The sequence below is a fragment of the Myodes glareolus genome, chromosome 3 (assembly GCF_982192425.1).
Source record: "Myodes glareolus chromosome 3, mMyoGla1.1, whole genome shotgun sequence".
NCBI lineage: Eukaryota > Metazoa > Chordata > Mammalia > Rodentia > Cricetidae > Myodes > Myodes glareolus.
This window is the reverse complement of record NC_142028.1, coordinates 76,961,837-76,985,137: the sequence shown is the minus strand read 5'-3', so window position 1 is coordinate 76,985,137 and position 23,301 is coordinate 76,961,837. Positions and strand designations below refer to the sequence as shown.

General features: G+C 41.8%; 1 protein-coding gene and 1 non-coding gene across 2 annotated transcripts in view; both read left to right on the top strand.

The window, feature by feature from the left end:
* Tesk2 (testis associated actin remodelling kinase 2) overlaps nucleotides 1-23,301 on the top strand; it is a 117,844-nt gene that overhangs the window by 55,213 nt on the left and 39,330 nt on the right. Inside the window, exon 4 of the mRNA XM_085698744.2 lies at nucleotides 19,663-19,711. Coding sequence (XP_085554870.1) covers nucleotides 19,663-19,711 — 49 coding nt within the window. The remainder of the gene's footprint in view (nucleotides 1-19,662; nucleotides 19,712-23,301) is intronic.
* LOC125398073 (U7 small nuclear RNA) lies at nucleotides 2,208-2,269 on the top strand. The gene has a single exon (XR_007231272.1). It is a non-coding gene; the product is annotated as a U7 small nuclear RNA (small nuclear RNA).

Genomic DNA, 23,301 nt, shown 5'->3' with positions numbered 1-23,301 from the left:
CCATTAAATAAACAATGAAGTACTTTGTTGAGCTCGGAGAAATTGATAGTTTGGACTTCTTGTGAATAGAGTTGTTTATGCCAGGAAGTCTTGTGCTCAGGATCTGTAACCCAATTCCACATCCTGCTAATTTCCATTCCCCAATGGCCTTCCTAAGGACCTGGCCAGGATTTGTTCTCATGTCTCTTTGTTATTCTTCATGCTATGAGGAATTTAATATTTCTTTTAGAATCCTCATACACATTTTACCACTTAATTTTTTTTATTTTTATTTTTTTATTTTATTTATTTATTTTTTTTGGAGACAGAGTTTCTCTGTGTAAGCCTGGTAGTCCTGGAACTCACTCTGTAGACCAGCCTCAAACTCAGGGATCCACCTGCTTCTGCCTCCCGAAGGCTGGGATCAAAAGCATGCGCCACCACCGCCCGGCTATACCACTCACCTTTTCCTTTTTATTAAATTTTGATTCTAGTGTGTCTTTATATGATGTATATATGTGGCGGGGGCATGTTGGGGATCAGAGGACAACTTTGTAGAAACAGTTTTCTTCTTAGATGTTTACATGGGTTCCAGAGATTGAACTCAGGTCATCAGGATTTTGCAGTAAGTCCCTTTACTCATTGGGCCATCCCGCTTGCCTGTGTATTTTTTTTTTAAAGATAGGTCTTATATAGCCTAGTCTGGGAACTAACTTTGTAGTAGAAGGTATCCTTGCACATCTGATCCTTTGGCCTCTACCTCCCAAGTGCTGAGATTATAGGCCTGTACCATCATTCCCAGTTTTATGCAGTCCTGGGCATAGAATCCTGGGTTTTATGCATGCTATGTGCTCTGTCAAGTAATCTATATCCCATCCCTCTTCCTTTTAAAAAAGTATATTTATTAATTTTATGTATGTATGTATATGTGTGTGAGTGCCCATGTTACATGCACATGTGTGGAGGTCACAGGACAACTTGCAGGAGTTGGCTTTCCCCTTTCACTGTGAAGACTGCAGTGACTGATCTCAATTATCAGTCTTGGTTGCAAGTACCCTTACCTGCTCAACTATCTTGCTGCACCCTATCTCTGTTTTTGAGACAGGATCTTGATATGAAGCCAGGCTAGCCTCAAATTTGCATCCTCCTGCCTCAACCTTCCACCGAGTTCTTCAATTACAGATGTGATCTCACATCATCCTCAGACTGGCCTACTACTAGCTTTTTGGTATTGTTTGTTTTTGGTACTGTTAATTGAAAGTAGGGCCTCACTGAAGTATTATGTCTCCAGTCCTTAACTACTAGTGTTTGTTCAAAGTTTCTTCAGCTCAAGCTGGGCATGGTGGTATATACCTGTGTTCAGTATAGAGGCAGAATGATCAAGAGTACAAGTTAAGCTTTGCAGTAAAATAAAATTGCATTTGTTACCATGGAGAATGTGATTTCTACTTACCAAGTATTTACTACCTAGGTGAGCTGAGGGGCAGATTATCTAGTGTTGAGTGCAAAGGAAACGGGGACCCATTTTCTTCCAGTCCCTTTAGGTAGCAAACTATGCATGTAAGAAATTAATGGGAGCAGCGGTGGTGGTGCACACATTTAATCCCAGCACTCAGGGGGCAAAGGCAGGAGAATCAGACTTCAAGGCCAGCCTGGTCTATAGAGCGAGTTCCAGGATGGCTAGGTCTACACAGAGAAACCTGTCTCAAAAAAATAAATAAATAAATAAAATAAAATAAATCAGAAGAACAAAAACAACAAAAAGAAAAGAAATAGATGTGGCTGGAGTGTAGCTCGAAGATCAAATGCTCGCCTGATGTAAATAGGCTGTGGGTTGAATCACTAGCACAGAGGAGAAGGAAGAGGAAAGGGTGGGGGAAAGACCAGGAAAGATTAGTGTCAGCTAGTGCCCTGAGGGTCTTTGTGAAAGCAGCCATCTTTCCAGTTAGCCAGCCTGAAAAAATGCCAGTCATCTTCAGTATTCCTTTGTTCCTGGACTTGATCCTGAATCTTGAAGACATGTGAATCTGTTCCTTTTGTTGTACTTCAGCCTTCTTCACTCTTATCTGGAGAAAACATTATTTCTCTCTTTGTCTTCTTGTTTTCATTCCTCCTGATATGTAGCTCCCAACTGAATAGTCTTCCCCAAGCTTTCTGTGCTGAGTATGGAATGTAGAGCCTCTTGTTATGTTCCCAGCTACTGTAGTTTATTCCTTCAAAAGTTTTTGATGGGTTACAGCTCTTTTAGAATTAGTCTAGCAGGTTTTCTGGCTCTTGCCGGAAAACCCCTCCCAATCTTATTGGTTAAAAAAAAAAAAAAAAGAAAAAAAAAGTTTTTGATGGCTCAATATTGATTTTTAGACATGAATCAAATCCCTTAGACAAATCTGCTGTTTTTCCTGATTATCTTCCGTTATTTATTCTTTCTCTCTAATATATTTAACACAGCTCAAATGTCCTAAGTGTTATCTAGGGCATATTATCCGATCTCTGGGCTTTGGTTTCATTCTCAAAAGAAGGATTGGGAACACATCAGTAGTATTAAGTCATACTAAATTAAATGCTGACTCTTAAATGATGAGATCTGCAAATGTATTATATTAGAGTGTGTATGTATGTGTGCATAGATGCACATGTCTGTGCATGTGTTCCAGGGTAGGTTAAAGGAGAGCTCTCAGATTTTATCATTGTAATCCAAGTATCTAGGTGAAAGAGACTTCAGAGATGAGAGCTCTTAAAGCATCATCTGCAGCTGGGCCTGGTGACTCAGGCTGACCTATAACTCATAGCAGTCCTCCTGCCTCACCCTTCCAAGTGTTGGAATTTCAGGTATGCACTGCTATGTCTGACTTAAAAATTTTTATTATATTTTTTTGTTATTCGTTATTTGTGTGTATGTGTGTATGTGTGTATGTGTGTTAGAGTTTCTATTGCTGTACTAAAACACCATGACCAAAAGCAACATGGGAAGAAAAAAGGTTTATTTTATTTTACAATTTTTTTATCATAATACATCGTTGAGGGAATTCAGGACAGAAACCTGGAAGCAGGAACTGAATCAGTGGCCATGACAGTTGCTGCTTACTGTCTTGTTCTCATGGTTTGCTCGGCCTGCTTTCTTACAACACCCAGGACCATCTGCCCAGGGTGGCTCAATGGACTGAGCCCTCCCTCATCAGCCATTAATCAGGAAAATATCTTATGTTCTTGCCTACAGACCAATGTTAAGGAGGTATTTTCTCAATTAAAATTTCCTCTTTCCAGATAAATCAAGGTGGTCAAGTTTACCAAAACCAGCTAGTCCAGTGTGTGTGCGCATGCATGCGCGCATGTGTGTGGTCATGAGAGAGAGACAGAGAGACAAACAACTGAGAACTTTTTTTGTTTTGTTTGTCGAGACAGGGTTTCTCTGTGTATCTCTTGCTGTCCTGGAACTCACTCTGTAGATCAGGCTGGCATCGAACTCACAGAGATTCACCTGCCTCTGCCTCCCAGAAAACTTTTGGGAATGGGTTCTCTCCTACCCTCAGCCTCTTGAATGTGTTATGAAAAGAGACTGGACATGGTCAGGAACACCTGTAATCACAGCACTCGGGAGGTCGGGAAGGAGGCTCACTGCAAGTTGAAGACCAGATTGGACCACGTAATAGGACCCTGTCTCAGAGGACAAGCCAGACATCATGGTACAGTCCTATAAAAACTGCATTAGGGAAATAGAGGTGAGGAGATTAGAAATTCAAAGCCATCCTTAACTACGTAGTGAGTTCCATTACAGCCTGGACTACAGAGTGAGATGCCGTCACAAATCAACCAACCAAAGAACAAAATGAGGAAGGTTAGGGTAGCTAGAAGTTTCAAGATGACTTCTGTAGAACAATTAGAGACCAAGTAGTCTAATGAGTATAAGGGTTACGAGTTTCAGAAGAGGTACTGAACTTCAGAATGTGAGGAGAATATAATACACATTTCTTGATGTTTTTGGCAAGGTTCGAGAAACCATATTCAAAAGAGTTCATGATTGTTTTGGTGACTTTGATAAAAACTGGTGGTGGACATACAATAAGTAAAAATTTTGAAAGGCCAAAGATTATAGAAGAAATAAAATATAATTGCATTTCAGTAGCTGGTCTAATAATGGCTATAATCAATTGTAGTCTAAATGCTGAGTTTCAGATTTCCCCCTCTCGATATTATTAGAAGGGAAGTAGTTTGAGTGCCATAGCCTCAGCTTTTCCTCTTTGAAGTTTGTTGATAAGGTCAGGAATGGCTGGTGCTGGAGAAATGACTCAGCAGTTGCTGTTCTTGCAGAGGACTCTGATTCGGTCCCCAGCACCTACATAGCAGCTCACAGATATTCACAACTCTGGTTTCAGGGGACCTGATGCCTTCTTTTGACCTCTGCAGACACCATGCACACATGATGCATATGCATAAGTGCAGGCAAAATGTCATACACATAAAATAAAATAAGTAGATCTAAAATATTAAAAATAAAGATTAGCAGTAACAGTATATGTGAGGTTCATACAAGGAAATAAGAGATGAGTAAAGGAGCCGGGTGATGGTGGCGCATGCCTTTAATCCCAGCACTCGGGAGGCTGAGGCAGGCGGATCTCTGTAAACTTGAGGCCAGCCTGATCTACAAGAACTAGTTCCAGGACAGGTTCCAAAACTACAGAGATACCCTGTCTTGAAAAACAAAACAAAACAAAGCAAAACAAAGAGATGAGTAAAGCCCAGCTGTGTTTGCTCATGCCTGTAATCTGTATACTCAGGAGGCTAAAACAGTTGGATCTCCAGTTTGAGACCAGCCCAGGTACTAGTAGATCTACCCTTACCCTCCTCACACCCAAAAATGAATAAAAGAAGAAATAGCTGAAAAACCAAGTTGTAATCTCATCTGTGGAATAGTATTCAATGTAGGTGGGCAAGATAGAGGTCTGTTATTTTCATTATATGCTATTTGATTGTCTATAAGTATGTACATGATGGACAGTATTGGCGTGCTAACAATCCAGACAGAGCTGATAGTAGCTGAGACCGTGTGATAGCAGTGGGGATGGTAGTAGCTGGATTTTCTCGGTACTTTGAAATAAGGACTAAGATTTCCCATCGGATTTAGGTGTGGTATATTAATGCATAGGATGAAGATGTCAGGGTTGACTCTTAGGGGTTTTACTTGAATAACTGGAAAAATTGCATCACATCGCCAGTAGCAGGGAACAGGTTTTGGTAATGGGAGATCAGTAGATACAAAATTGCAATTGGATAAACAGATCTGGAATTCAAAAGAGAGGTTCAGGACCTCTACAAATAATATAGCGTCTGTAATCTCCATTTTCTGATCTCTGAAGTAGGAAGCAATAATAGTACTGCCTGTTACACTAGGTCGATGGTAGGATTAAGTGAAAAAATATACATCAGCGATTTGAGAGGGGCACTGAAGGCTCACTTGTCAGCCACCACTGGTTATTCCTGAGGAACTAGGTTTGGTTCTCAGCACCCACATGAATGGCACACAACTGTCTCTAACTTCAGTTCTAGAGAATCCGACTCTCTTTTTTTGGCTTTCTCAGGCACTGTATGTATATGGTACATAGACATACACACAGACGAAACAAACACCATATACATAAAATAAAAAATAAATTTATGGGCTGGAGAAATGGCTCAGTGGTTAAGGTCCTAGAAGACCCGGGTTCAATTCCCAGCACCCACGTGGCAACTAACAACTGTCTCTAACTCTAGGATCTGACACCCTCACACAGACATACCTGCAGGCAAAATGCAAATGAAATAAAAGTAAATAGTTAAGAAATAAATAAATAAATAAATTTAGAGCAGGAATGGTGGTGCACATCTTTAATCTTAGCTTTAGGGAAGTAGATACAGGGGAATCCTTGAGTTGAAGGCCAGCCTGGTCTCTACAGTGAATGCCAAGAAAACAAAAACCAACCAACCAACCAAACAAACAAACAAACAAACAAAAAACCTCACAACTTTACAAAAGAAAAGAATTTGAGGAAGAAGGCTGACAAGATGTCTCAGTGGATAAAAGTGCTTGCTGCCAAGCCTACTGACCTGAGTTCTATCCCTGGAACACACATACATTGCAGAAGCAGAGAACAGACTCCCAATAATTATCCTCTGACTTCCACGTGTCCCCTCCCATCATTAAACAAATGTAAGTTAACAGCAAAAATTTGAGGTAGGCTGTGGTTATAACTCAGTTGGTACTACACATCTAGTGTGTAGGATGGCTGTGGGTATGGGTTTGATACCCAGATCAGCATAAACCAGACATGGTAGAATGGCTCAGCCAGCAGGCAGTGGATGGGATTAGGGGTCCAGGGTACTCTCAGCTATGTAGTGGTTCAAGGCCAGCCTAGGCTAGTCTCCTAAACTGGTCAGAATTCTTGGCATCATCATCATTCTTGCCTGTGAATTACTTGAAGTAGTGACTATGTTTGTTTCTATAATTTAGTTTCTTATCCCCCTGAATTGTGCCTAATGAATATGTATAAGCAGTAAAACAAAAACAACTCCCCTCCCAAATGTTCCTAACAAACAAACAACTCTGCCATTTGCTAATTGTGTGCCTTTGTGCAAACCACCTAGTCTGCTTACAGTTTCCTTGCCTGTAAAATGGAAATAATAACATTTAGTGCCTACTACCAATGCTTCTATAAGGGTTAAATGAAATAATCTATATGAAGTTTGCATTTGACTCATCTTTTATTTTGAGTCAGGGTCTTGATATGTAGCCTACCCTAGGCTTCAGGTTTGTCTTGAGCGTTCCTATTGCTGTGAAGAGACACCAGGACCACAATAAACTCTTACAAAGAAAACATTTAATTTGGGTAGCTTATAGTTCAGAGGTTCAGTCCATTATCATCATGGTGGCACATAGCAGTGGGCAGGCAGACATGGTGCTGGAGAGGTAGCTGCTGCATGTTGATAGACAGACAACCAGAAGTAGACTGTCTAACTGGGTGTAGCTTGAGCATAGGAGACCTCAAAGTTCACCTCCACAGTAACACACTTCCTCCAACAAAACCACACTTATTCCAACAAGGCCACACCCCCTAATAGTGCCACTCCCTTTGAGGTTTCCATTTTCTTTCAAACCACCACATTCCACTCCTTGGTCCCCAAAGACTTGTAGCTATATCATAATGCAAAATTGCATTTGTTCCAACTTCAAAAGTTCCCATAGTCTATAACAGTCTCAAACTCAAAAAAAGTCTAAAGTTCAAAGTCTCTTTTGAGATTCATGCAATCTTTTAACTGTAATTCCCTGTAAAATTCAAAATCAAAAAGTAGATCACATAATACTTCCAACATATAATAGCACGGGATATATATTATCATTCCAAAATTGTAGTGAAAGGAGCATAGTGAGAAAATACTGAATCAAAGCAAGACCAAAAACCATCTGGCATCTTCGACATCTTGGGATCTCCAACTTTACAGCTTTACAAAATGGCCTCTGTAGGCCTCCATGCAGGGACCCTGACACATGTCTGGCCTCAGTGGTTTCCCTTAGTCATGAGGGCAAATTCTCATCGCCCCTTTCTCCTGTCCATAACTCTAAAACCACGTGGCCAGGGCTGGAGAGGTGGCTCAGTGGTTAAGAACGTTGCCTGCTCTTCCAAAGGTCCTGAGTTCAATTCCCAGCAACCACATGGTGGCTTACAACCATCTGTAATGAGGTCTGGTGCCCTCTTCTGACCTTCAGGCACACACACAGACAGAACATTGTATACATAATTAATAAATAAATATTAAAAAAAACCCACGTGGCCAAAGCTGCCAAGTTTTTTAAAAATATTTATCCATTTATTATGCATACAATATCTGCCTACATGCATACCAGATCTCATTACAGATGGTTGTGAGCCACCATATGATTGCTGGGAATTGAACTCAGAACCTTTGGAAGAGCAGGCAATGCTCTTAACCACTGAGCCATCTCTCCAGCCCCCCAAAGCTGCCAAGTTCTGCTGCTTGCTGAGACTGGAACATGGCCCTCTCCTTTTTTTTTTTTTAAAGATTTATTTATTTATTATGTATACAACATTCTGCCTCCATGTATGCCCGCACGCCAGAAGAGGACACCAGGTCTCATTACGGATGGCTGTGAGCCACCATGTGGTTGCTGGGAATTGAACTCATGACCTCTGGAAGAGCAGCCAGTACTCTTAACCACTGAGCCATCTCTCCAGCCCCGGCCCTCTCCTTCAATTATATCTTCACCAACTTTTTTGTTTTGTTATATTTATTTATACAGTATTCAGAAAAGGGCACCAGATCTCATTATAGTTGGTTGTGAGCCACCATGTGGTTGCTAGGAATTAGACTCAGGACTTCTGGAAGACCAGCCAGTGCTCTTAACCTCTGAGCCATCTCTGCAGCCTAACTTTCTTTTTTTTTAATATTTATTTATTTATTATGTATACAATATTCTCTCTGTGTGTATGCCTGCAGGCCAGAAGAGGGCATCAGACCCCATTACAGATGGTTGTGAGCCACCATGTGGTTGCTGGGAATTGAACTCAGGACCTTTGGAAGAGCAGGCAATACTCTTAACCTCTGAGCCATCTCTCCAGCCCCCGCAGCCTAACTTTCTTGTTCTTGATGATTAGATTAGGCTGGCTTCAAACTCAGAGATCTGCCAGCCTCTGCCTTCCAATTGCTGGGATTAAAGATATGCACCACTAACACCCAGCTCTAAATTTTTCTTTAATTCCTTCTCACAAGTTGGAAATTTAGCTGGGTGGGGTCTTGCCATTAGGTCACCACTCCCTTTATTCCATTTCTTAATCTGTTATCCATTTATGTCCTTGAACACAGGATTTAGCTCTATTCCACTTCCTGGTGTCTCTTCTCTCAGTCTGTTCTTTTTTTGAGACAGGGTTTCTCTGTGTAAGAGCTCTGGCTGTCTGTCCTAGAACTCAACTTGTAGATTAGGCTGGCCTTGAACTCACAGAGATCCACCTGTCTCTGCCTCCTGAGTACTGGGATTAAAGGCAGCGCCACCACTGCCAGCTACATTTTGTATCTTTATTTGCTCAGCTTGCTCTGTTCCATTATAAATCTTCATCAACATTACCACTAATAACCACATGACAGTGGCTAAACCAGGCTGTTTTGAGAGTTCCTCTGCCAATTAATCCAAAACTCATTAGCTTCAGATAGACTTTTCAGACAAGGGCAAAAAGCAGTCACATTCTTGACCAAAATATCACAAGAATGATCTCTAGGTCACATATTAATTTCTTTTCTGAGCTGTCTTGAGCCAGCGTCCCACAGTTCAAATCACTCTTTACACCATTATCTTCCATGTTCTTACTAGTATGACTAATTGGGCAGTGCTTAAAGCATTCCCCTGCTTTCCTAACCTGAACTTCCAAAGTCCATATTTCTCCAATTAAAAACATGGTGTGGCCTATCACAATAATACCCTAGTCTCTGGTTCCAACTTCTTTCTTAGTTAGGATTTCTATTGCTATGAAGGAGACACCATGACCACAGCAACTATTATAAAAGAGAACATTTAATTGAGGTGACTCACTTACAGTTCAGAGGTTCAGTACATTGTCATCATGGTGGGACATGGCAGTATACAGGCAGACATGGTGCTGGAGAAGGAGCTGAGAGTCCTACATCTTTGCAGGCAACAGGAAGTGGCCTGAGGCACTGGACTTTGAGCATATATGAGACCTCAAAGCCCACCTTCACAGAAACACACTTCCTTCAACAAGACCACGCCTACTCCACAAGGTCACACCTCCTAATAGTGTCACTCCTTTTTGGGCCATTTTCTTTCGAACCTCCACAAAGTTGAAACCCTTCCTTCCTCCACCTCCTGATTACTACGGTAACAGGCACGGCCCCCCGTGCTTTGTGTTTGACATATCCTTGTATTCAGCAAATGTTCTGTATCAACATTGTTCTTGTCTGAATTCCTTGAAGAAAGGGTCATCAAGTCTGTTTCTGTAGCTCTTTTGTTCCCTTCGTCTGGCTCTGTCAGTGAAAAAAGAATAGTTCTGGGGGCACTACTCAATAGCTTAGTGGTTTGATCCCCAGTACCACAAAAAAGTTACATGATACAAGCAGGCTAGATTGAAGGTTTTTTTGTTTTGTTTTAGTATAATTTCCTATTTTGGCACCTGTGTTTTTGTGGTATTTTATTTATTTATTTTTTGAGGCATTGTCTTCTAATGAGCAACTATGTCTCAAAGGAATGGATAATATTTCTACATTTCTGTGACTGACTTCTAAGGTTATCCTCTGGCCTCACCGGTACCCAAACACACATATGCTCATATATACACAAGTATACCCACCCATATATGCACATACAGGCAAATCCCGGCTAGAGAGGGTTGAGGGTAATGGCAGACATCTGTAATCCCAGTGTTTGAGATGTGAAGGGAGGGAGATGGTGAGTTTGAGTTCATTCTGTGTGCACACCACCCTCATGGTGATGAACAGGAAAGAAGCAAGACTGAGCCAGCTCTGTCGTGTCCTGTGTGAGGTTCGCCCAAGTTTTCCTTATGAATACTCATATCTGGGACCTTGCACAACCAGTTTTCCATGATGTAATATATCCAGTGCACATTTGAACTGTGTAGTAAAGCTTTTCCCAAGGGTATTACTGCCTTTTTATAGATCTAGAGTCATAGTTTCTTTGGAGACTTGAAATCTGTGTCATTATTCTCTTCTACCTCCTCCTCTTTTCTCCTTTTTTTATATTTTACTTTTTGAGACAGGGTTTCCATTTAGCCCTGGCTTCTTTTTGTGGACCAGACAGGTCTTGAACTCAGAGATCCGCCTGTTCTTCTCTAATTAGAAGTAGGGCCTGGAGAGATGGCTCAGCAGTTAAGAGCACTTGCTGCTCTTGCAGAAGACCAGAGTCCAATTCCCATCATGAAGGCCTGCAATTGTAACTCCAGTCCCAGGGTGTCTGATGCCCTCTTCTGGTTTCTGTGGGCCTCAGGCTCTCATGTGGTGCATAGACATAGATGAAGGCAAAACACCCATATACAGAGCATAAAAAATTTAAACTTTTTAAAATTAAAAAATAGCATGTCAGGTTGAATCCTTTTCATGTTGTCATCCTTTTTTGCTCTGTTTTAAATAGCTTATTTAGCCCTTGACAATTTCATACATGTATATTTTATTTTGATAATATTCATCTCCCCATATTATATCATTCTGATAACGACTCTTGTGCTTATATTTTTCCTTCTTTGAGAACTGTGTTATAAGGACCCACCTCATTAATTTAGGGTAACCCTCCTCATCTTCTCCACCTGTTTCTTTAGCTGGGTATTGAACCTAGAGCCAGCTCTACTATTGAGAGCACATTCTCAGTCCATTTCTGTTGTAAAGTAAATTGACTGGTAATGTTAACCACACCACATCCCCCGATTCCAACTTTTTTTCTGGGAGAAAGAACTTTCTCAAGTTTAGTCCAGGCTGGTCTTGAATGTCATAATCCTGCTGCTTTTGCCTTTTGTATCTGAGATTATAGGAGAGCACCACTGTGCCTAGTGTGCAGTTTATTCCGTCTGTAACGTGCATTCGTTCCTCTTGCTTTACAGCATTTATAGTTTCTGGGGACTAGAGCTTGGTATCTCTTGGGGGCTATTAGTCATCTACCACAGTATCTCATTAGGAAAACATTTTTGAGCAAGTTCCCCTGTGCTACTATTAACTCATAATTAAATATTAGTAAAGCTCGGCCTGGTGACTTGGTGAGGTGACTCAGTGGTTAAGAGTGCTTGCTACTCTTGTGGAGCTTTGGTAAGCTCACATTGGAAGTTCACAGTTGTCTCTAACTTGAGTTCTAGAGATTTGACACCCTCTTTTGACCCCCATAGGCTCCTGCATACATATGGTGCACACATATAACATGTAAGTACACACACTTACACATAAAATAATTTTTTTTTTATTTTTCAAGACAGCGTTTCTCTGTAGTTTTGGAGTCTGTTCAGAAAACTAGCTCTTGTAGACCAGGCTAGAGATCCACCTGCCTCTGCCTCCCAAGTGCTGGGATTAAAGACATGTGCCGCCACTCCCCCAGCCATAAAATAATTTTTAAAATACTAGTAAAACTGAATTCTCTTTTTACATAAAACTTATAATTTTCCTCTTATAACTCTAACAGATGATCTTGGTCCCTTCCCATGTTGGAGGCTTACAGGGCCTGGGTCAGGTCTTGTTTTGGAATAAGAATTTTAAATTTTAATTAAATTTAAATAATTTACTGAACACTAACAATAAACAAGGCTACCAGTCTAAGTGGGGTTAATTATTGTAGTAAAGAAGATCTCCTAGCCTTAAAGGTTAGTTTCTTATTCCTATCCTGGTGTGGTGAGGTTGGGTGGAAGTACTCTTTTTCTGCTAGGACAAAACCTCAATCAAATTCCTCTGCTGATGGATGGAGAAAGCTTAGAGAATGATGTTGAGGTGTTCTGGTCTAGGTATGGCACAATCTGCCCACATACCATGGTAATGACCAAGCGTGGCAAAAACTGGGAAATGTCTACAGTGGAAAGAAAATAAAGTAGTCTGATGAAGAAGTAGACATTCATGTCTACATACAGGATCCCTGACCTGACATAGGAAAAGAGCTAGATATAAATAAAACATGAAGTATAAGGTGGGACCTGCAAGTTCTTCTTCAGTAGAGGCTCCAAAATAGGCGTGTGTGTGTGTGTAGGTAGGTAGTAGGTAGGTAGGTAGGGAAGAGAAGAGAAAGGGTAATTTTGACAGGAAAGATCAGAAAAATGGTTGAAATTACATCTTTGAAGAGATATGATAGCCATCTTGGAATCTTGGAAAGGCAGTTTAGATTATGCGTATGTGGAGGGGAGCACTGAGGATTGAAACTAGGACCTTGCATACAATAAGCAAGCAGCCTGCACCCCCAGCCCTCTTTTTAAAGATTATTGTGTATGGGTGTTGCTGGAGTTATGGACAGTTGTAACTAGGGAAGTGAACCCCAGATCCTCTGGAGAAGCAGCTCATGCTCTTACATGCTGAGCACCTCTGCAGTCCCAACACTTCTCCCTTATTTTTTATTTTTTTATTTTTGGTTTCTTGAGGCTGGGCTTTACTTTGATATACAACTAAGGATGACTTTGAACTCTGGATCCTCCTGACTTCTTATACAACTCATAATTTTTTTTAAAAAACTAAAACAAAACTAACCCTCTCTCCCTCTCTCCCTCTCCTCCCTCCCTCTCTCTCCCTCTCTCTCTCCCTCTCTCTCTCTCTCTCTCTCTCCCTCTCTCTCTTTCTCCCTCTCCCCCTCTCTCCCCCTCTCTCCCCCTCAAACTCACAGAGATCCGCCTGCCTCTGCCTCCTGAGTGCTGGGATTAAAGGCATGCGCCACCACCACCCGGCTTTCTCTCAGTTTTATTTGAGACCTAATCTCAGTAAATTGTCTAGGGTGGCCTTAAAATAACAATGTTCATTGAATTTACAATCCTCCTGCCTCAGCTTTCTGAGTAGCCGGGGATTTCAGGTCGGTGCCACAAGGTTCAACCAATTTAAGGAATTTGATGACATAACGTGGTCACGCTGTAGCATACCACTCAAAGAGATTCCCCTGCCTCCACCTCCTGAGTGAATGTGCCATTGCTCCTGACTTGTTTATAGATGTTCTTAACTGAATTTTTAAGGATTGGTAGAATTTTTGACAAACAGGTTTTAGAAATACTCATTCAAGTGATAGTGTAAAGTATGAGAACTCTGAACGTGTGTGGGAGTGGCAACTATATAACTAAATAAAGAATGTCAGGTAGATGCGGCAGGAGATAGGAAGCTGAGCCAGAACATTCAAACCTTCTGTGCTTTTTTGTTTACTAGTTTTTGGTTTTGGTCTTGGGAGACAGATTCTAGTGTTGCCCTGGCTGGCCTTGAGCTTTCAGCAGCTCTGAGAATAACCTAAAGCTGTTGTCCTCCAAGTCCACCTCCCAAGGACTGAGACTGTAGGCACGTGCCACCGTGCCCAGCTCTGTCAGACCTTTGGGTAGCATGGTGAGAAATTTGGACTGTAATCAGGGACTGTAAGGCTTCCAGTAACCAGAAGTTCAGTAAGGAAAGGGGCTGGGTTTTTTCATCCCTAAATCTTTGGGTTATCTATTTAATTTCTTATTTTATTTAATTTTTATTTATTTTATATGTTATGTGTGTGTATGTGTACCACACGTGTGCCTGGTTCTCAGATATAAGGTGTTAGATCGCCCAGAACTGAAGTTACAGATGGTTGTAAGCCACCATGTGGATGCTGGGAACAAAACTCAGGCCTTCTGAAAGAGTAACAAGTGCTCTTAACTATTGAGCCAACCCTCCAGCTCTTTAATTTCTAGTTTTATGTGTATGGGTGTTTTGCCTGTGTGCATGTGTGTGCAACTGCACACACGTGTGTGCGTCCATGCGTCTGTGTTCAGAAGAGGGCATTGGATATCTGGTACTGGAGTTACAGATGTCTGTGAGCAGCTGTGTGGGTGTTGGAACTTGAGCCCAGGTCCTCTGGAAGAACAGCCAGCGCGCTTAACTGCTGAGCCCAGTTATTTGTAACTCCAGCCCCTTACTATTTTTTATTTTTTATGAGTATGAGTGTATTTTGTCTGCTTACATGTAAATGTGTCACATGTATGCAGTGTCCACAGAGGTCAGAAGAGGGTGTTAGATTCCTTATTACTGTGGTTATAGATGATTATGACGCTGGGAACTGAACCTGGGTCTTCTGGAGGAGCAACCACTGGTCTTAACCACTAAATCATCACTCCAATCCCAATAAAAAGTCTTTTAAAAGAAATAAGGTAGAGAGTGATAGGAGAGCAACCTAATGTTGGCCTCTGACCTCTTTCTGTCCACACATAGAATATTGTACCTGTGCGCACACACACATACACACACACACAATAAATATAAAATAAGATACCAATTCTCCTATCAATATTAGTCAATATGTAATATAAAACTAAAAATCGGGAAGTTGAGCCATCAGTAAAATTTTAAGCACTTATCTAAGAACACACCCTCAAGGCCAGGAATCCCAGGCCTTTAATCCTGGCACTTGGGAGGCAGAAGCTGGCAGATCTCTGTGAATTTGAGGCTAGGCTGGTCTACATAGTGAGAACCAGGACAGTCAGGCTACATAGTGAGACTCTGTCTCAAAGAAAAGAACACACTTCCATCCTGAGTCAAGTAAGTAATGCTAGCTGGCATGATTGAGGTGGGAGTAGAAAATTTGGAAGCTGGGTATGGTGATACAGGAGGAGCGTGAATTTAGGTCACTCTCAGCTACATCGCAAGTTCAAGGCCACCCTGGGCTACTTAAGACCTTTTTTCAAAACAAACAACCAAAACAAAATGGAACAGAACCCTAAAACAAAGAGAAAGAGGGGTAAAGAGGGGAAGAACAAACCAGGTGGAGTATAAATTTAAGTGCCTCCTGGTGAGACTGCCCTCAGACTTAAGTCCTACTGCCTCAGCCAAGGTGCTGGAGCTGCAGGCCCCTGCTGCTGCACCCAGTGCTTCTCAAGCTTCAATGTGGAAACGAACCTGTATTGACTGCTTGTTTGTTTGTTTGTTTTGAGATGGTCTCATAGCACAGGCTGGCCTCGAAGTTGTGTGTGTATGTGTGTACCAACCAAACTATGTTCTCAGCCCTATGACACCATTTTCAATGTGGCAGTGTTAGTCATCTGTGTAAGGAATGAGGCAGGAAAGGTCAGGTAGAAAAGCGAAACAGTGTGGCACAACTGAGATATAGTGATGCCAAAGTGGGGCGGGAAAGAAAGCACATACGAGCTTGTTACATGGCCTATGCCCATCTGAACATGCTGTGCACCTCTGAGAATGGTAGAACTTTAGTGCTTGACTTCTTTATAAATCAAGGTCATTGTGGCTTCCCTGCCTAGTACCTGCCTCAAAATAGTCTGTGTGTCTTTTTCTGTGTGCCTTTTTGAGACGAAGTCTCACTGTATAACGCTGGTAAAATGTTCTTTCTTGCTGGGCAGTGGAGGCACACAGTTTTAATCCCAACACTCAGGAGGCAGAGGCAGGTGGATCTGAGTTCAAGACCAACTTGGTTTACAAAGTGAGTTCCAGGACATCCAGAGTTACACAGAGAAACCTTGTCTTGAAAACAAACAAACAAACAAGCAAACAAAAAGTTCTTTTTTTATAAAACATTGCTAATTTGGTGATTATTACTTTCCAGTCAGTAAATGCTTATATAGAACACTTTATGTGCTCAGGATTGTACATGGAAGCAAATGAATTAGGATCTGTATTCTCTTAAGGAGATAATTGTTATGAGTATTGTGTATGTAACTATGTGCATATGTGGAAGCCAGAGGACAAATAGGTTCTCTCCTTCCACCTTTAATGGGTTCCAAGGATAAAACTCAGGTCATCAGGCTTTTAAAGCAAGTGTTCTATCTGTTGAGTCATCTTACCAGCCCAAGATCTGCACGCTTGCTTGGTTTTCTCCCTCCCTCCCCCCCTCCCCCCCCTCCCTCCCTCCCTCCCTTCCTCCCTCCCTCCCTCCCTCACTCCTTTCTTTCTTTCTTTCTTTCTTTCTTTCTTTCTTTCTTTCTTTCTTTCTTTCTTTCTTTCATGATATTCATATGGAAGTTAGAGGACAATTTGCAGTAGTCTGTTCTTTCCACCATATTGGTCTTGGAGATAGAACTCAGGCTGTTAAGCTTAGTGGCAAGCACTTTTGCCCACTGAGTCATCTCACTAGTTCAAACTCTGTTCTTTTAAAAGCTTACATATATTCCAAGCAGGGGAATCAGTGATGTTAAAGATTAACTATACTAATCCGGGGGGTGATACTGCACGCCTTTAATCCCAGCACTTGGGAGGCAGAGGCAGAGGCAAAAGCAGATGAATCTCTGTGTGTTTGAGACCAGTTCTACAGTTAGTTACAGACAGTTAGAGTTGTTAAAAATAACAGCAACAACAAAACTGTACTTTCAAGTGAGTACCATGATCGTTTCTGCTTCAGAGTGTCTGTAGGAATTCAGCAATAGTAAATAAATAAATAAATAAACAAGCAAACAAATAAATAAATAAGCAAGAAAGCAAATTTTAAAACAGAGATCTTGAGTATGTGATGGAGCCAGTAGTAATCTGACTTCAGACTCAGACGACTTCACTTAATGCCAACCAGCAGTTATTCAAAGAAGCGGGGAAAGTGCTGGCAGTACTGCGGAAAGGAGAAGGAAGAGCTATGATGCTAATCACCTAAGTCATGGGATCCTTTATAGGGAAGATGAAATTTTAGCTGATCTTGGAAGGGTGATTTTCAGTACTGTCTTAGTCATTGTCTTAGTTAGGGTTTCTGTTGCTATGAAGAGACATCATGACCATGGCAACTCTTAAAGGAAAACATTTAATCGAGATGACTTGATACAGTTTCAGAGGTTCAGTCCATTATCATCATGATGAGACATGGCAGTGTGCAGACAGACATGGCAGTGTGCAGACAGACATGGCAGTGTGCAGACAGACATGGTGCTGGAGAAGTAGCTGAGATCTGCAGGCAGAAAGAGGGAGAAAAAGGGAGAGAGGAGAGAGAGAGAGACTGGGCCTGGCATGAACTTTTGAAACCCACTCCCAGTGACAAACTTCCTCCAACAAGGGCAGACCTTTTAATCCTTCTCAAATAGTACCTGTTGTAATTTTAAAAGCGGCAGGCAAGAGAAAGAAGCCATGCAATAGAGCTCACATGTAGGGATTTTTTTTTTATTAGGAGAAGAGTGGGGAGACTGACCTCTGGGAACTGGAGCAGCAGAGAAGAGAAAGGGGTAGGGGAGACAGACAGGCAGAGAGAGAAAAAGGATCAGACAGAAAAAGAGAGAAATAGATGGGAGGTGGGCAGGGCCCTTTTAAAAGAGAATGTAGTGAATGTGCGCAGAAGGTGCTCTTGGTGGCTGCAGCTGAGGACGCATCCTGTCAGAACCCCAAGGGCAGGCCAGTACAGATGCCTGAATACTAACAGTACCGCTCCCCATGACTAAACATTCAGATATACAAGCCTAGCCAGGCAGTGGTGGCACACGTCTTTAATCCTAGCACTCAGGAGGCAGAGGCAGGAGAATCTCTGTGAGTTCTAAACCAACCTGGTCTAGAAGAACTAGTTCCAGGACATGCTCCAAAGCTACAGAGAAACCTTGTCTTGGAAAAAAACAAAACAAAACAAAAACAAATATACAAGCTTTTGAGGCTATTCTTACTCAAATCACTATAAATACATACATCCAACTCAAGGAGGGCACTTCAACTATTAATAAATTCCTAGATCATAAAAGCCATTCATGCTAGTTATTAAATCTTGAATTACAGAGGCTGGAGAGATGGCTCAGTGGTTAAGAGCACTGACTGTTCTTCCAGAGGACCTAAGTTCAATTCCCAGCAACCACATGATGACTCACAACAGTCTGTAATTACAATTCCAAGGGACTGAGCGCCCTTACACAGGCATACACACAGACAAAATACCAATGCACATAAAAAAAATAAATAGCCAGGCGGTGGTGGGGCACGCTTTTAATCCCAGCACCCAGAGAGGCAGAGGCAGACGGATCTCTGTGAGTTCGAGGCCCGCCTGGTCTACAAGAGCTAGTTCCAGGACAGGCTCCACTACATTCTTCATTACATCACTCATTGCAGTTGGGGGACAGAAACAGAAAAATTGCCAAGACAATCTCAAGTAAAGGTTTCCTATTTTATTATTTTGTTTACCTTATTTTGCTTTATTTGGCAATTCTACGAAAATGAATCTAGCTGAGTGCTATACCACTGAGCTACAGGCCCAGCTTTTCCAAGCTGTTTTAAAGGCTTGTTATCCTCCCTCTTCCCCATTCTACCATTGCCTTTTACTTCTAGGTATGCTGCCACCAGACATTTAATGAAATTCATCAGTTAGACAGCTTTAAAACTTTACCTACATACATTCCTTTTATGAGACAGATAGTGTACATGTGCTGTGGCACATGGAGGTCAGAGGATGCTCTCTTAATTAGGGTTTCTATTGCTGTGAGGAAGCACTATGACCAAAGAGGAGGTTGGAGAGGAAGGGGTTTAGTTGGCTTACATGTCTGCACTGTAGCCCCTCATTGATGGAAGCTAGAACAGGAACTCGAGAGGAGCTGATGCAGAGGCCATGGAGCTTACTCAGCTTGCTTTCTTATAGAACCCAGGACCATCAGCCCATGGATGGCACAGTCAACAGTGGACTGGCCCTCCGCATCAATCACTAATTAAGAAAAATGCCCTACAGCCAGATCTTATAGGGGCATTTTCTTAATTAAGGTTCTCTCCTTTCAGATAACTCTAGCTTGTTCCAAATTAAATAAGTCTATAGCCAGCACAGATACCCTGCAGGAATTTGTTCTCTCCTAACATCATGTGGACCCTAGAGGTCGAATTTAGGTCATTGGGCTTGGTGGCTAGTGCCTTTAGCCCACTAATTGAGGCCAGATTTAGCTGGCCTCAATTTAGCATCATATTCAAGATTGAGATGGTACAGGGACCTCACAGTACTTCATGTTTCCTATGTCTGGGTAACTCAACTAGTTTTTCCATATGGATTTTTATTCTTATCTTGTTCATTTTGTTTGAAAAAAAATCTGTTTTGTTTTTCAGGTTCATGGGTGTGTGTGTACATCAAGGACAGTTGCATGCACTTACAGAGGTATGACTTTCATAAGTGTGCTGAAGTAATTTCTTTACCTTTGTTTCAGCATCTGTGATCTATTCTAATTATGTTTGTAAGTAAGATGCATGTGCAATTATATTTACACCAAAATGGCAGTGTGTTTGTGTGTTGCCCTGGGACAATAGCCTTAGCTCCTGTGCTCTTATATTCCCTCGTACTAGTTGGTGAGTAGCCTGAGAACATGAGTGTTCCAGTATAAAATTTGGTTCTTGTTTCCCGGATTTCTGCCTTCCAGGTGAAAGGATGTATGACTTGACTGCAAGCCCTTTCTTGGTAACAGATTCCCAGACCACCGGAAAGTAGTGTTGTCTTCTGGAATCAACTGCTCTGGTTTTCTGGTCCTTCTCATTACTCACTGGAGTCAGTAGTTGAGATGAATGAGTGCATTGTGATACGGTCATCTTGGAAGACCAGAGCATCTCTCTCAAATGAAGGCTTGCTGAAATCAGGTGCCATGTTAGTAGCTGCAGAAAATGCTTGACTTCTTCTTGGCAGAAGATTCTTGGAGTCTAGGTCGAATCTGTCTGGATAGGTCCCATTTATGTTCTTTGTTTTGTTAAGACAAGGTCTTGCTGTGTAGCTTCAGCAGGTCTTGAACTGAAATTTCCCTTGCCTCAGTTTCTTGAACATGCAGCCCCATACCACCACACCAGGCCCCACATCTGTATTTTTTCTTTCCTGTATTCTTTAAAAGATATATTTATGTAGTTTATGTATATGGATGCTTTGTCTTCATGTAACCAGAAGAAGCCATCTGATCCCATCATAGACAGTTGTGAGCTGCCATGCGAGTACTGGGAATTGAACTCAGGATTTCTGGAAGAACAGTCGCTGCCCTAAACCACTGAACCATCTCTAGTCCCAAAACAAGCTTCCCCCCTCCTCCCCCAGCAATACAGGATTTCTTGGTTTTCTGGCTGTCCTGAAACTCTCACTGTAGACCAGGCTGACCTTGAACTAGATCCTGCCTCCCAAGTACTGGGATTAAAGGTGTGTGCCACCACAACCTGACTCTTTTCCAGTATCTTTAATTTTTATATTTTATTATTTGTGTGTGTGTGTGTGTATAGCCACATGTGGGTCACAACTTCAGGTGGAATTAGGAGAACAACTTTCAGGGGTTGGTTCCCTCCTTATACTATGTGGATTTGGGGAATCCAGCTCAGATTGTTAGACAAGGTGACAAGCACCCTTAACCACTGAGCCATCTCACTGGCCTAATCTTTTTTATTTTTATTTAGTGTGTGTGTGTATGTGTGTGTGTGTGTGTGTGTGTGTGTGTGTGTGTGTGTGTGTGTGTATCTCCATTCATTAGGAGCTCATTAGAAATAAAAAAACTACGAGGCAAATACTTGGTCGACTTACTTGGTGACTGACAAAAGCTATTGGTTGTAAAAGTTTGGCTCTCTCTTACAGGGACAGTTACAATGGTTACAAAGGGAAGAAACTAAACCAATGAGAGATCTAAGGGAGAGGCAAAGAATATGTGTACTATTTTACATTTCTTAGATGTGATTAATAATATCTGGACATAGTTAACAGCCTTTTCTATTACCCAAATCTCAGGACCTAGAAAAAGCAGTCTACTGAATCTAAAATCTTGCATCAAAAACTGATACAGAGCCGGGCGGTGGTGGCGCATGCCTTTAATCCCAGCACTTGGGAGGCAGAGGCAGGAGGATCTCTGTGAGTTCGAAGTCAGCCTGGTCTACAAGAGCTAGTTCCAGGACAAGCTCCAAAGCTACAGAGAAACCCTGTCTGGGGGGGGGGGGGATGATACAGAGTGTTAATTGCTATTTTGTGTCAGAGTAGGGAGGTGCTGGTGAAGGAAGCTTAGGGCAACATAGGTGCTATTGATCTCTTGAAGACATATAGCAAGGACAGATATGTTAAATGATATAACGAGGACAGACATCTGCAATATTACAGTGGGAAGTCATCTTCCTAACCATCCACAAATATATGTGTGGATGTAATCGTGAGGTTACATGTACACATTATATGAAAATTCATGGTAATGGGGAGATATCATAGCTGTTATTGCACAAGTGAAATTACAGATGAAAGCAACAGTTTTCAGAGTCAGTGGCCCTGCAGGCCCGGGTTCCTCCAACAGAGAACCATTTGTCTGGTAGGTTGACATCCGAATTATCAATTGCTATAAGCTGTAATTGCGTCATGGCCCACAATAGCTTCTCACAAATGCTTCTGACACTTAGGCATACCTTTAATCTCAGCACTTGAAGGCAGAGGCACCCAGGTGGATCTCTGTGAGTTCAGGGATAGCTTGGTCTACATATGGAGTTCCAGGATAGTCAGGGCTACCTAGAGATATTCTGTCTCCAAAAGAAAAGAAAAGAAAAGAAAAGAAAAGAAAAGGAAAAAAAAAGGAAGGAAGGAAGGAAGGGAGAAAAAGAAAAAGAGGCTCCCAAGCATCTAGGTTTGACAGTCATTGTTCTAGAATATTTTCACATTCCTCATTGAGAAGTAATTACCAAAGCTTAAAGTGAAGAAAATTAGGAAGGAAACTTGTTAATGGAATTTGCAAGAATAATGATTTCCTGTTGACTTGGTGCCTGGTAATTGTTCCCTTTTTTTTGGTTTGGTTTGGTTTTGGTTTTTCGAGACAGGGTTTCTCTGTAGCTTTGGAGCCTGTCCTGGAACTAGCTCTTGTAGAGCAGGCTGGCCTCGAACTCACAGAGATCCGCCTCTCTTTGCCTCCTGAGTGCTGGGATTAAAGGCATGCGATGGTGGCCTGATATTTGTTTTTAATACCTTAAGAAAGAAAGTTCCGGGACTGGAAAGATGGCTCATCGGTTAAGAGCACTGGCTGTTCTTTCAGAGGTCCTGAGTTCAATTCCCAGCATCCACATGGCAGCTTACAATTGCCTGTAACTCTATCTCCAGGGATCTGACTCCCTTGCACAGCATACATGCTGACAAAATACCAGTGCACATAAAGTAAAAATAAATAAATCATAAAAAAAGAAAGTTCCATATGCTGCAGGCATGTTCTTTTCTCAGTTACTGAAGACTAGAATATTCTAGATCAGGCCAATCCCAGCACTCAGGAGGCAGAGACAGGCCTGATCTATATAGCGAGTTCTAGGCTAGCCAAGACAACATAGTGAGACCCTATCTCAAAAGAAAAAGAATATAGAATGTTTTGCCTCTTTTCTTTCTTCTTTGTAATTTTTTTTTTTTTTTTGAGACAGGGTTTCACTGTATAGCCTTGGCTGTCCTAGAACTCACTTTGTAGATTAGGCCAGCCTCAACACAAAGATCTGCCTGTCTCTGCCCCCCCCCCCCGAGTGCTGGGATAAAAGGTGTGCACCATCCCCACCCAGAATGTTTTGCTTCTTATATGGTCAGAAGGATGGAAGAATGGGGAGGAAGTCAAGAATGCAAATTTTGACATCTTGATTGCCTAGGTTTGAGTCTGTTGAGCCTCCATGTTTTCCTGTGTTAAATGGAAATACTAATAGTTTCTGCTGCAAGGAGCATAGAAGAGAGGAAAGGAACCAAGCTCTGGAGTATTTTAGCTTTAATAGTCAGGGAGGATAGAC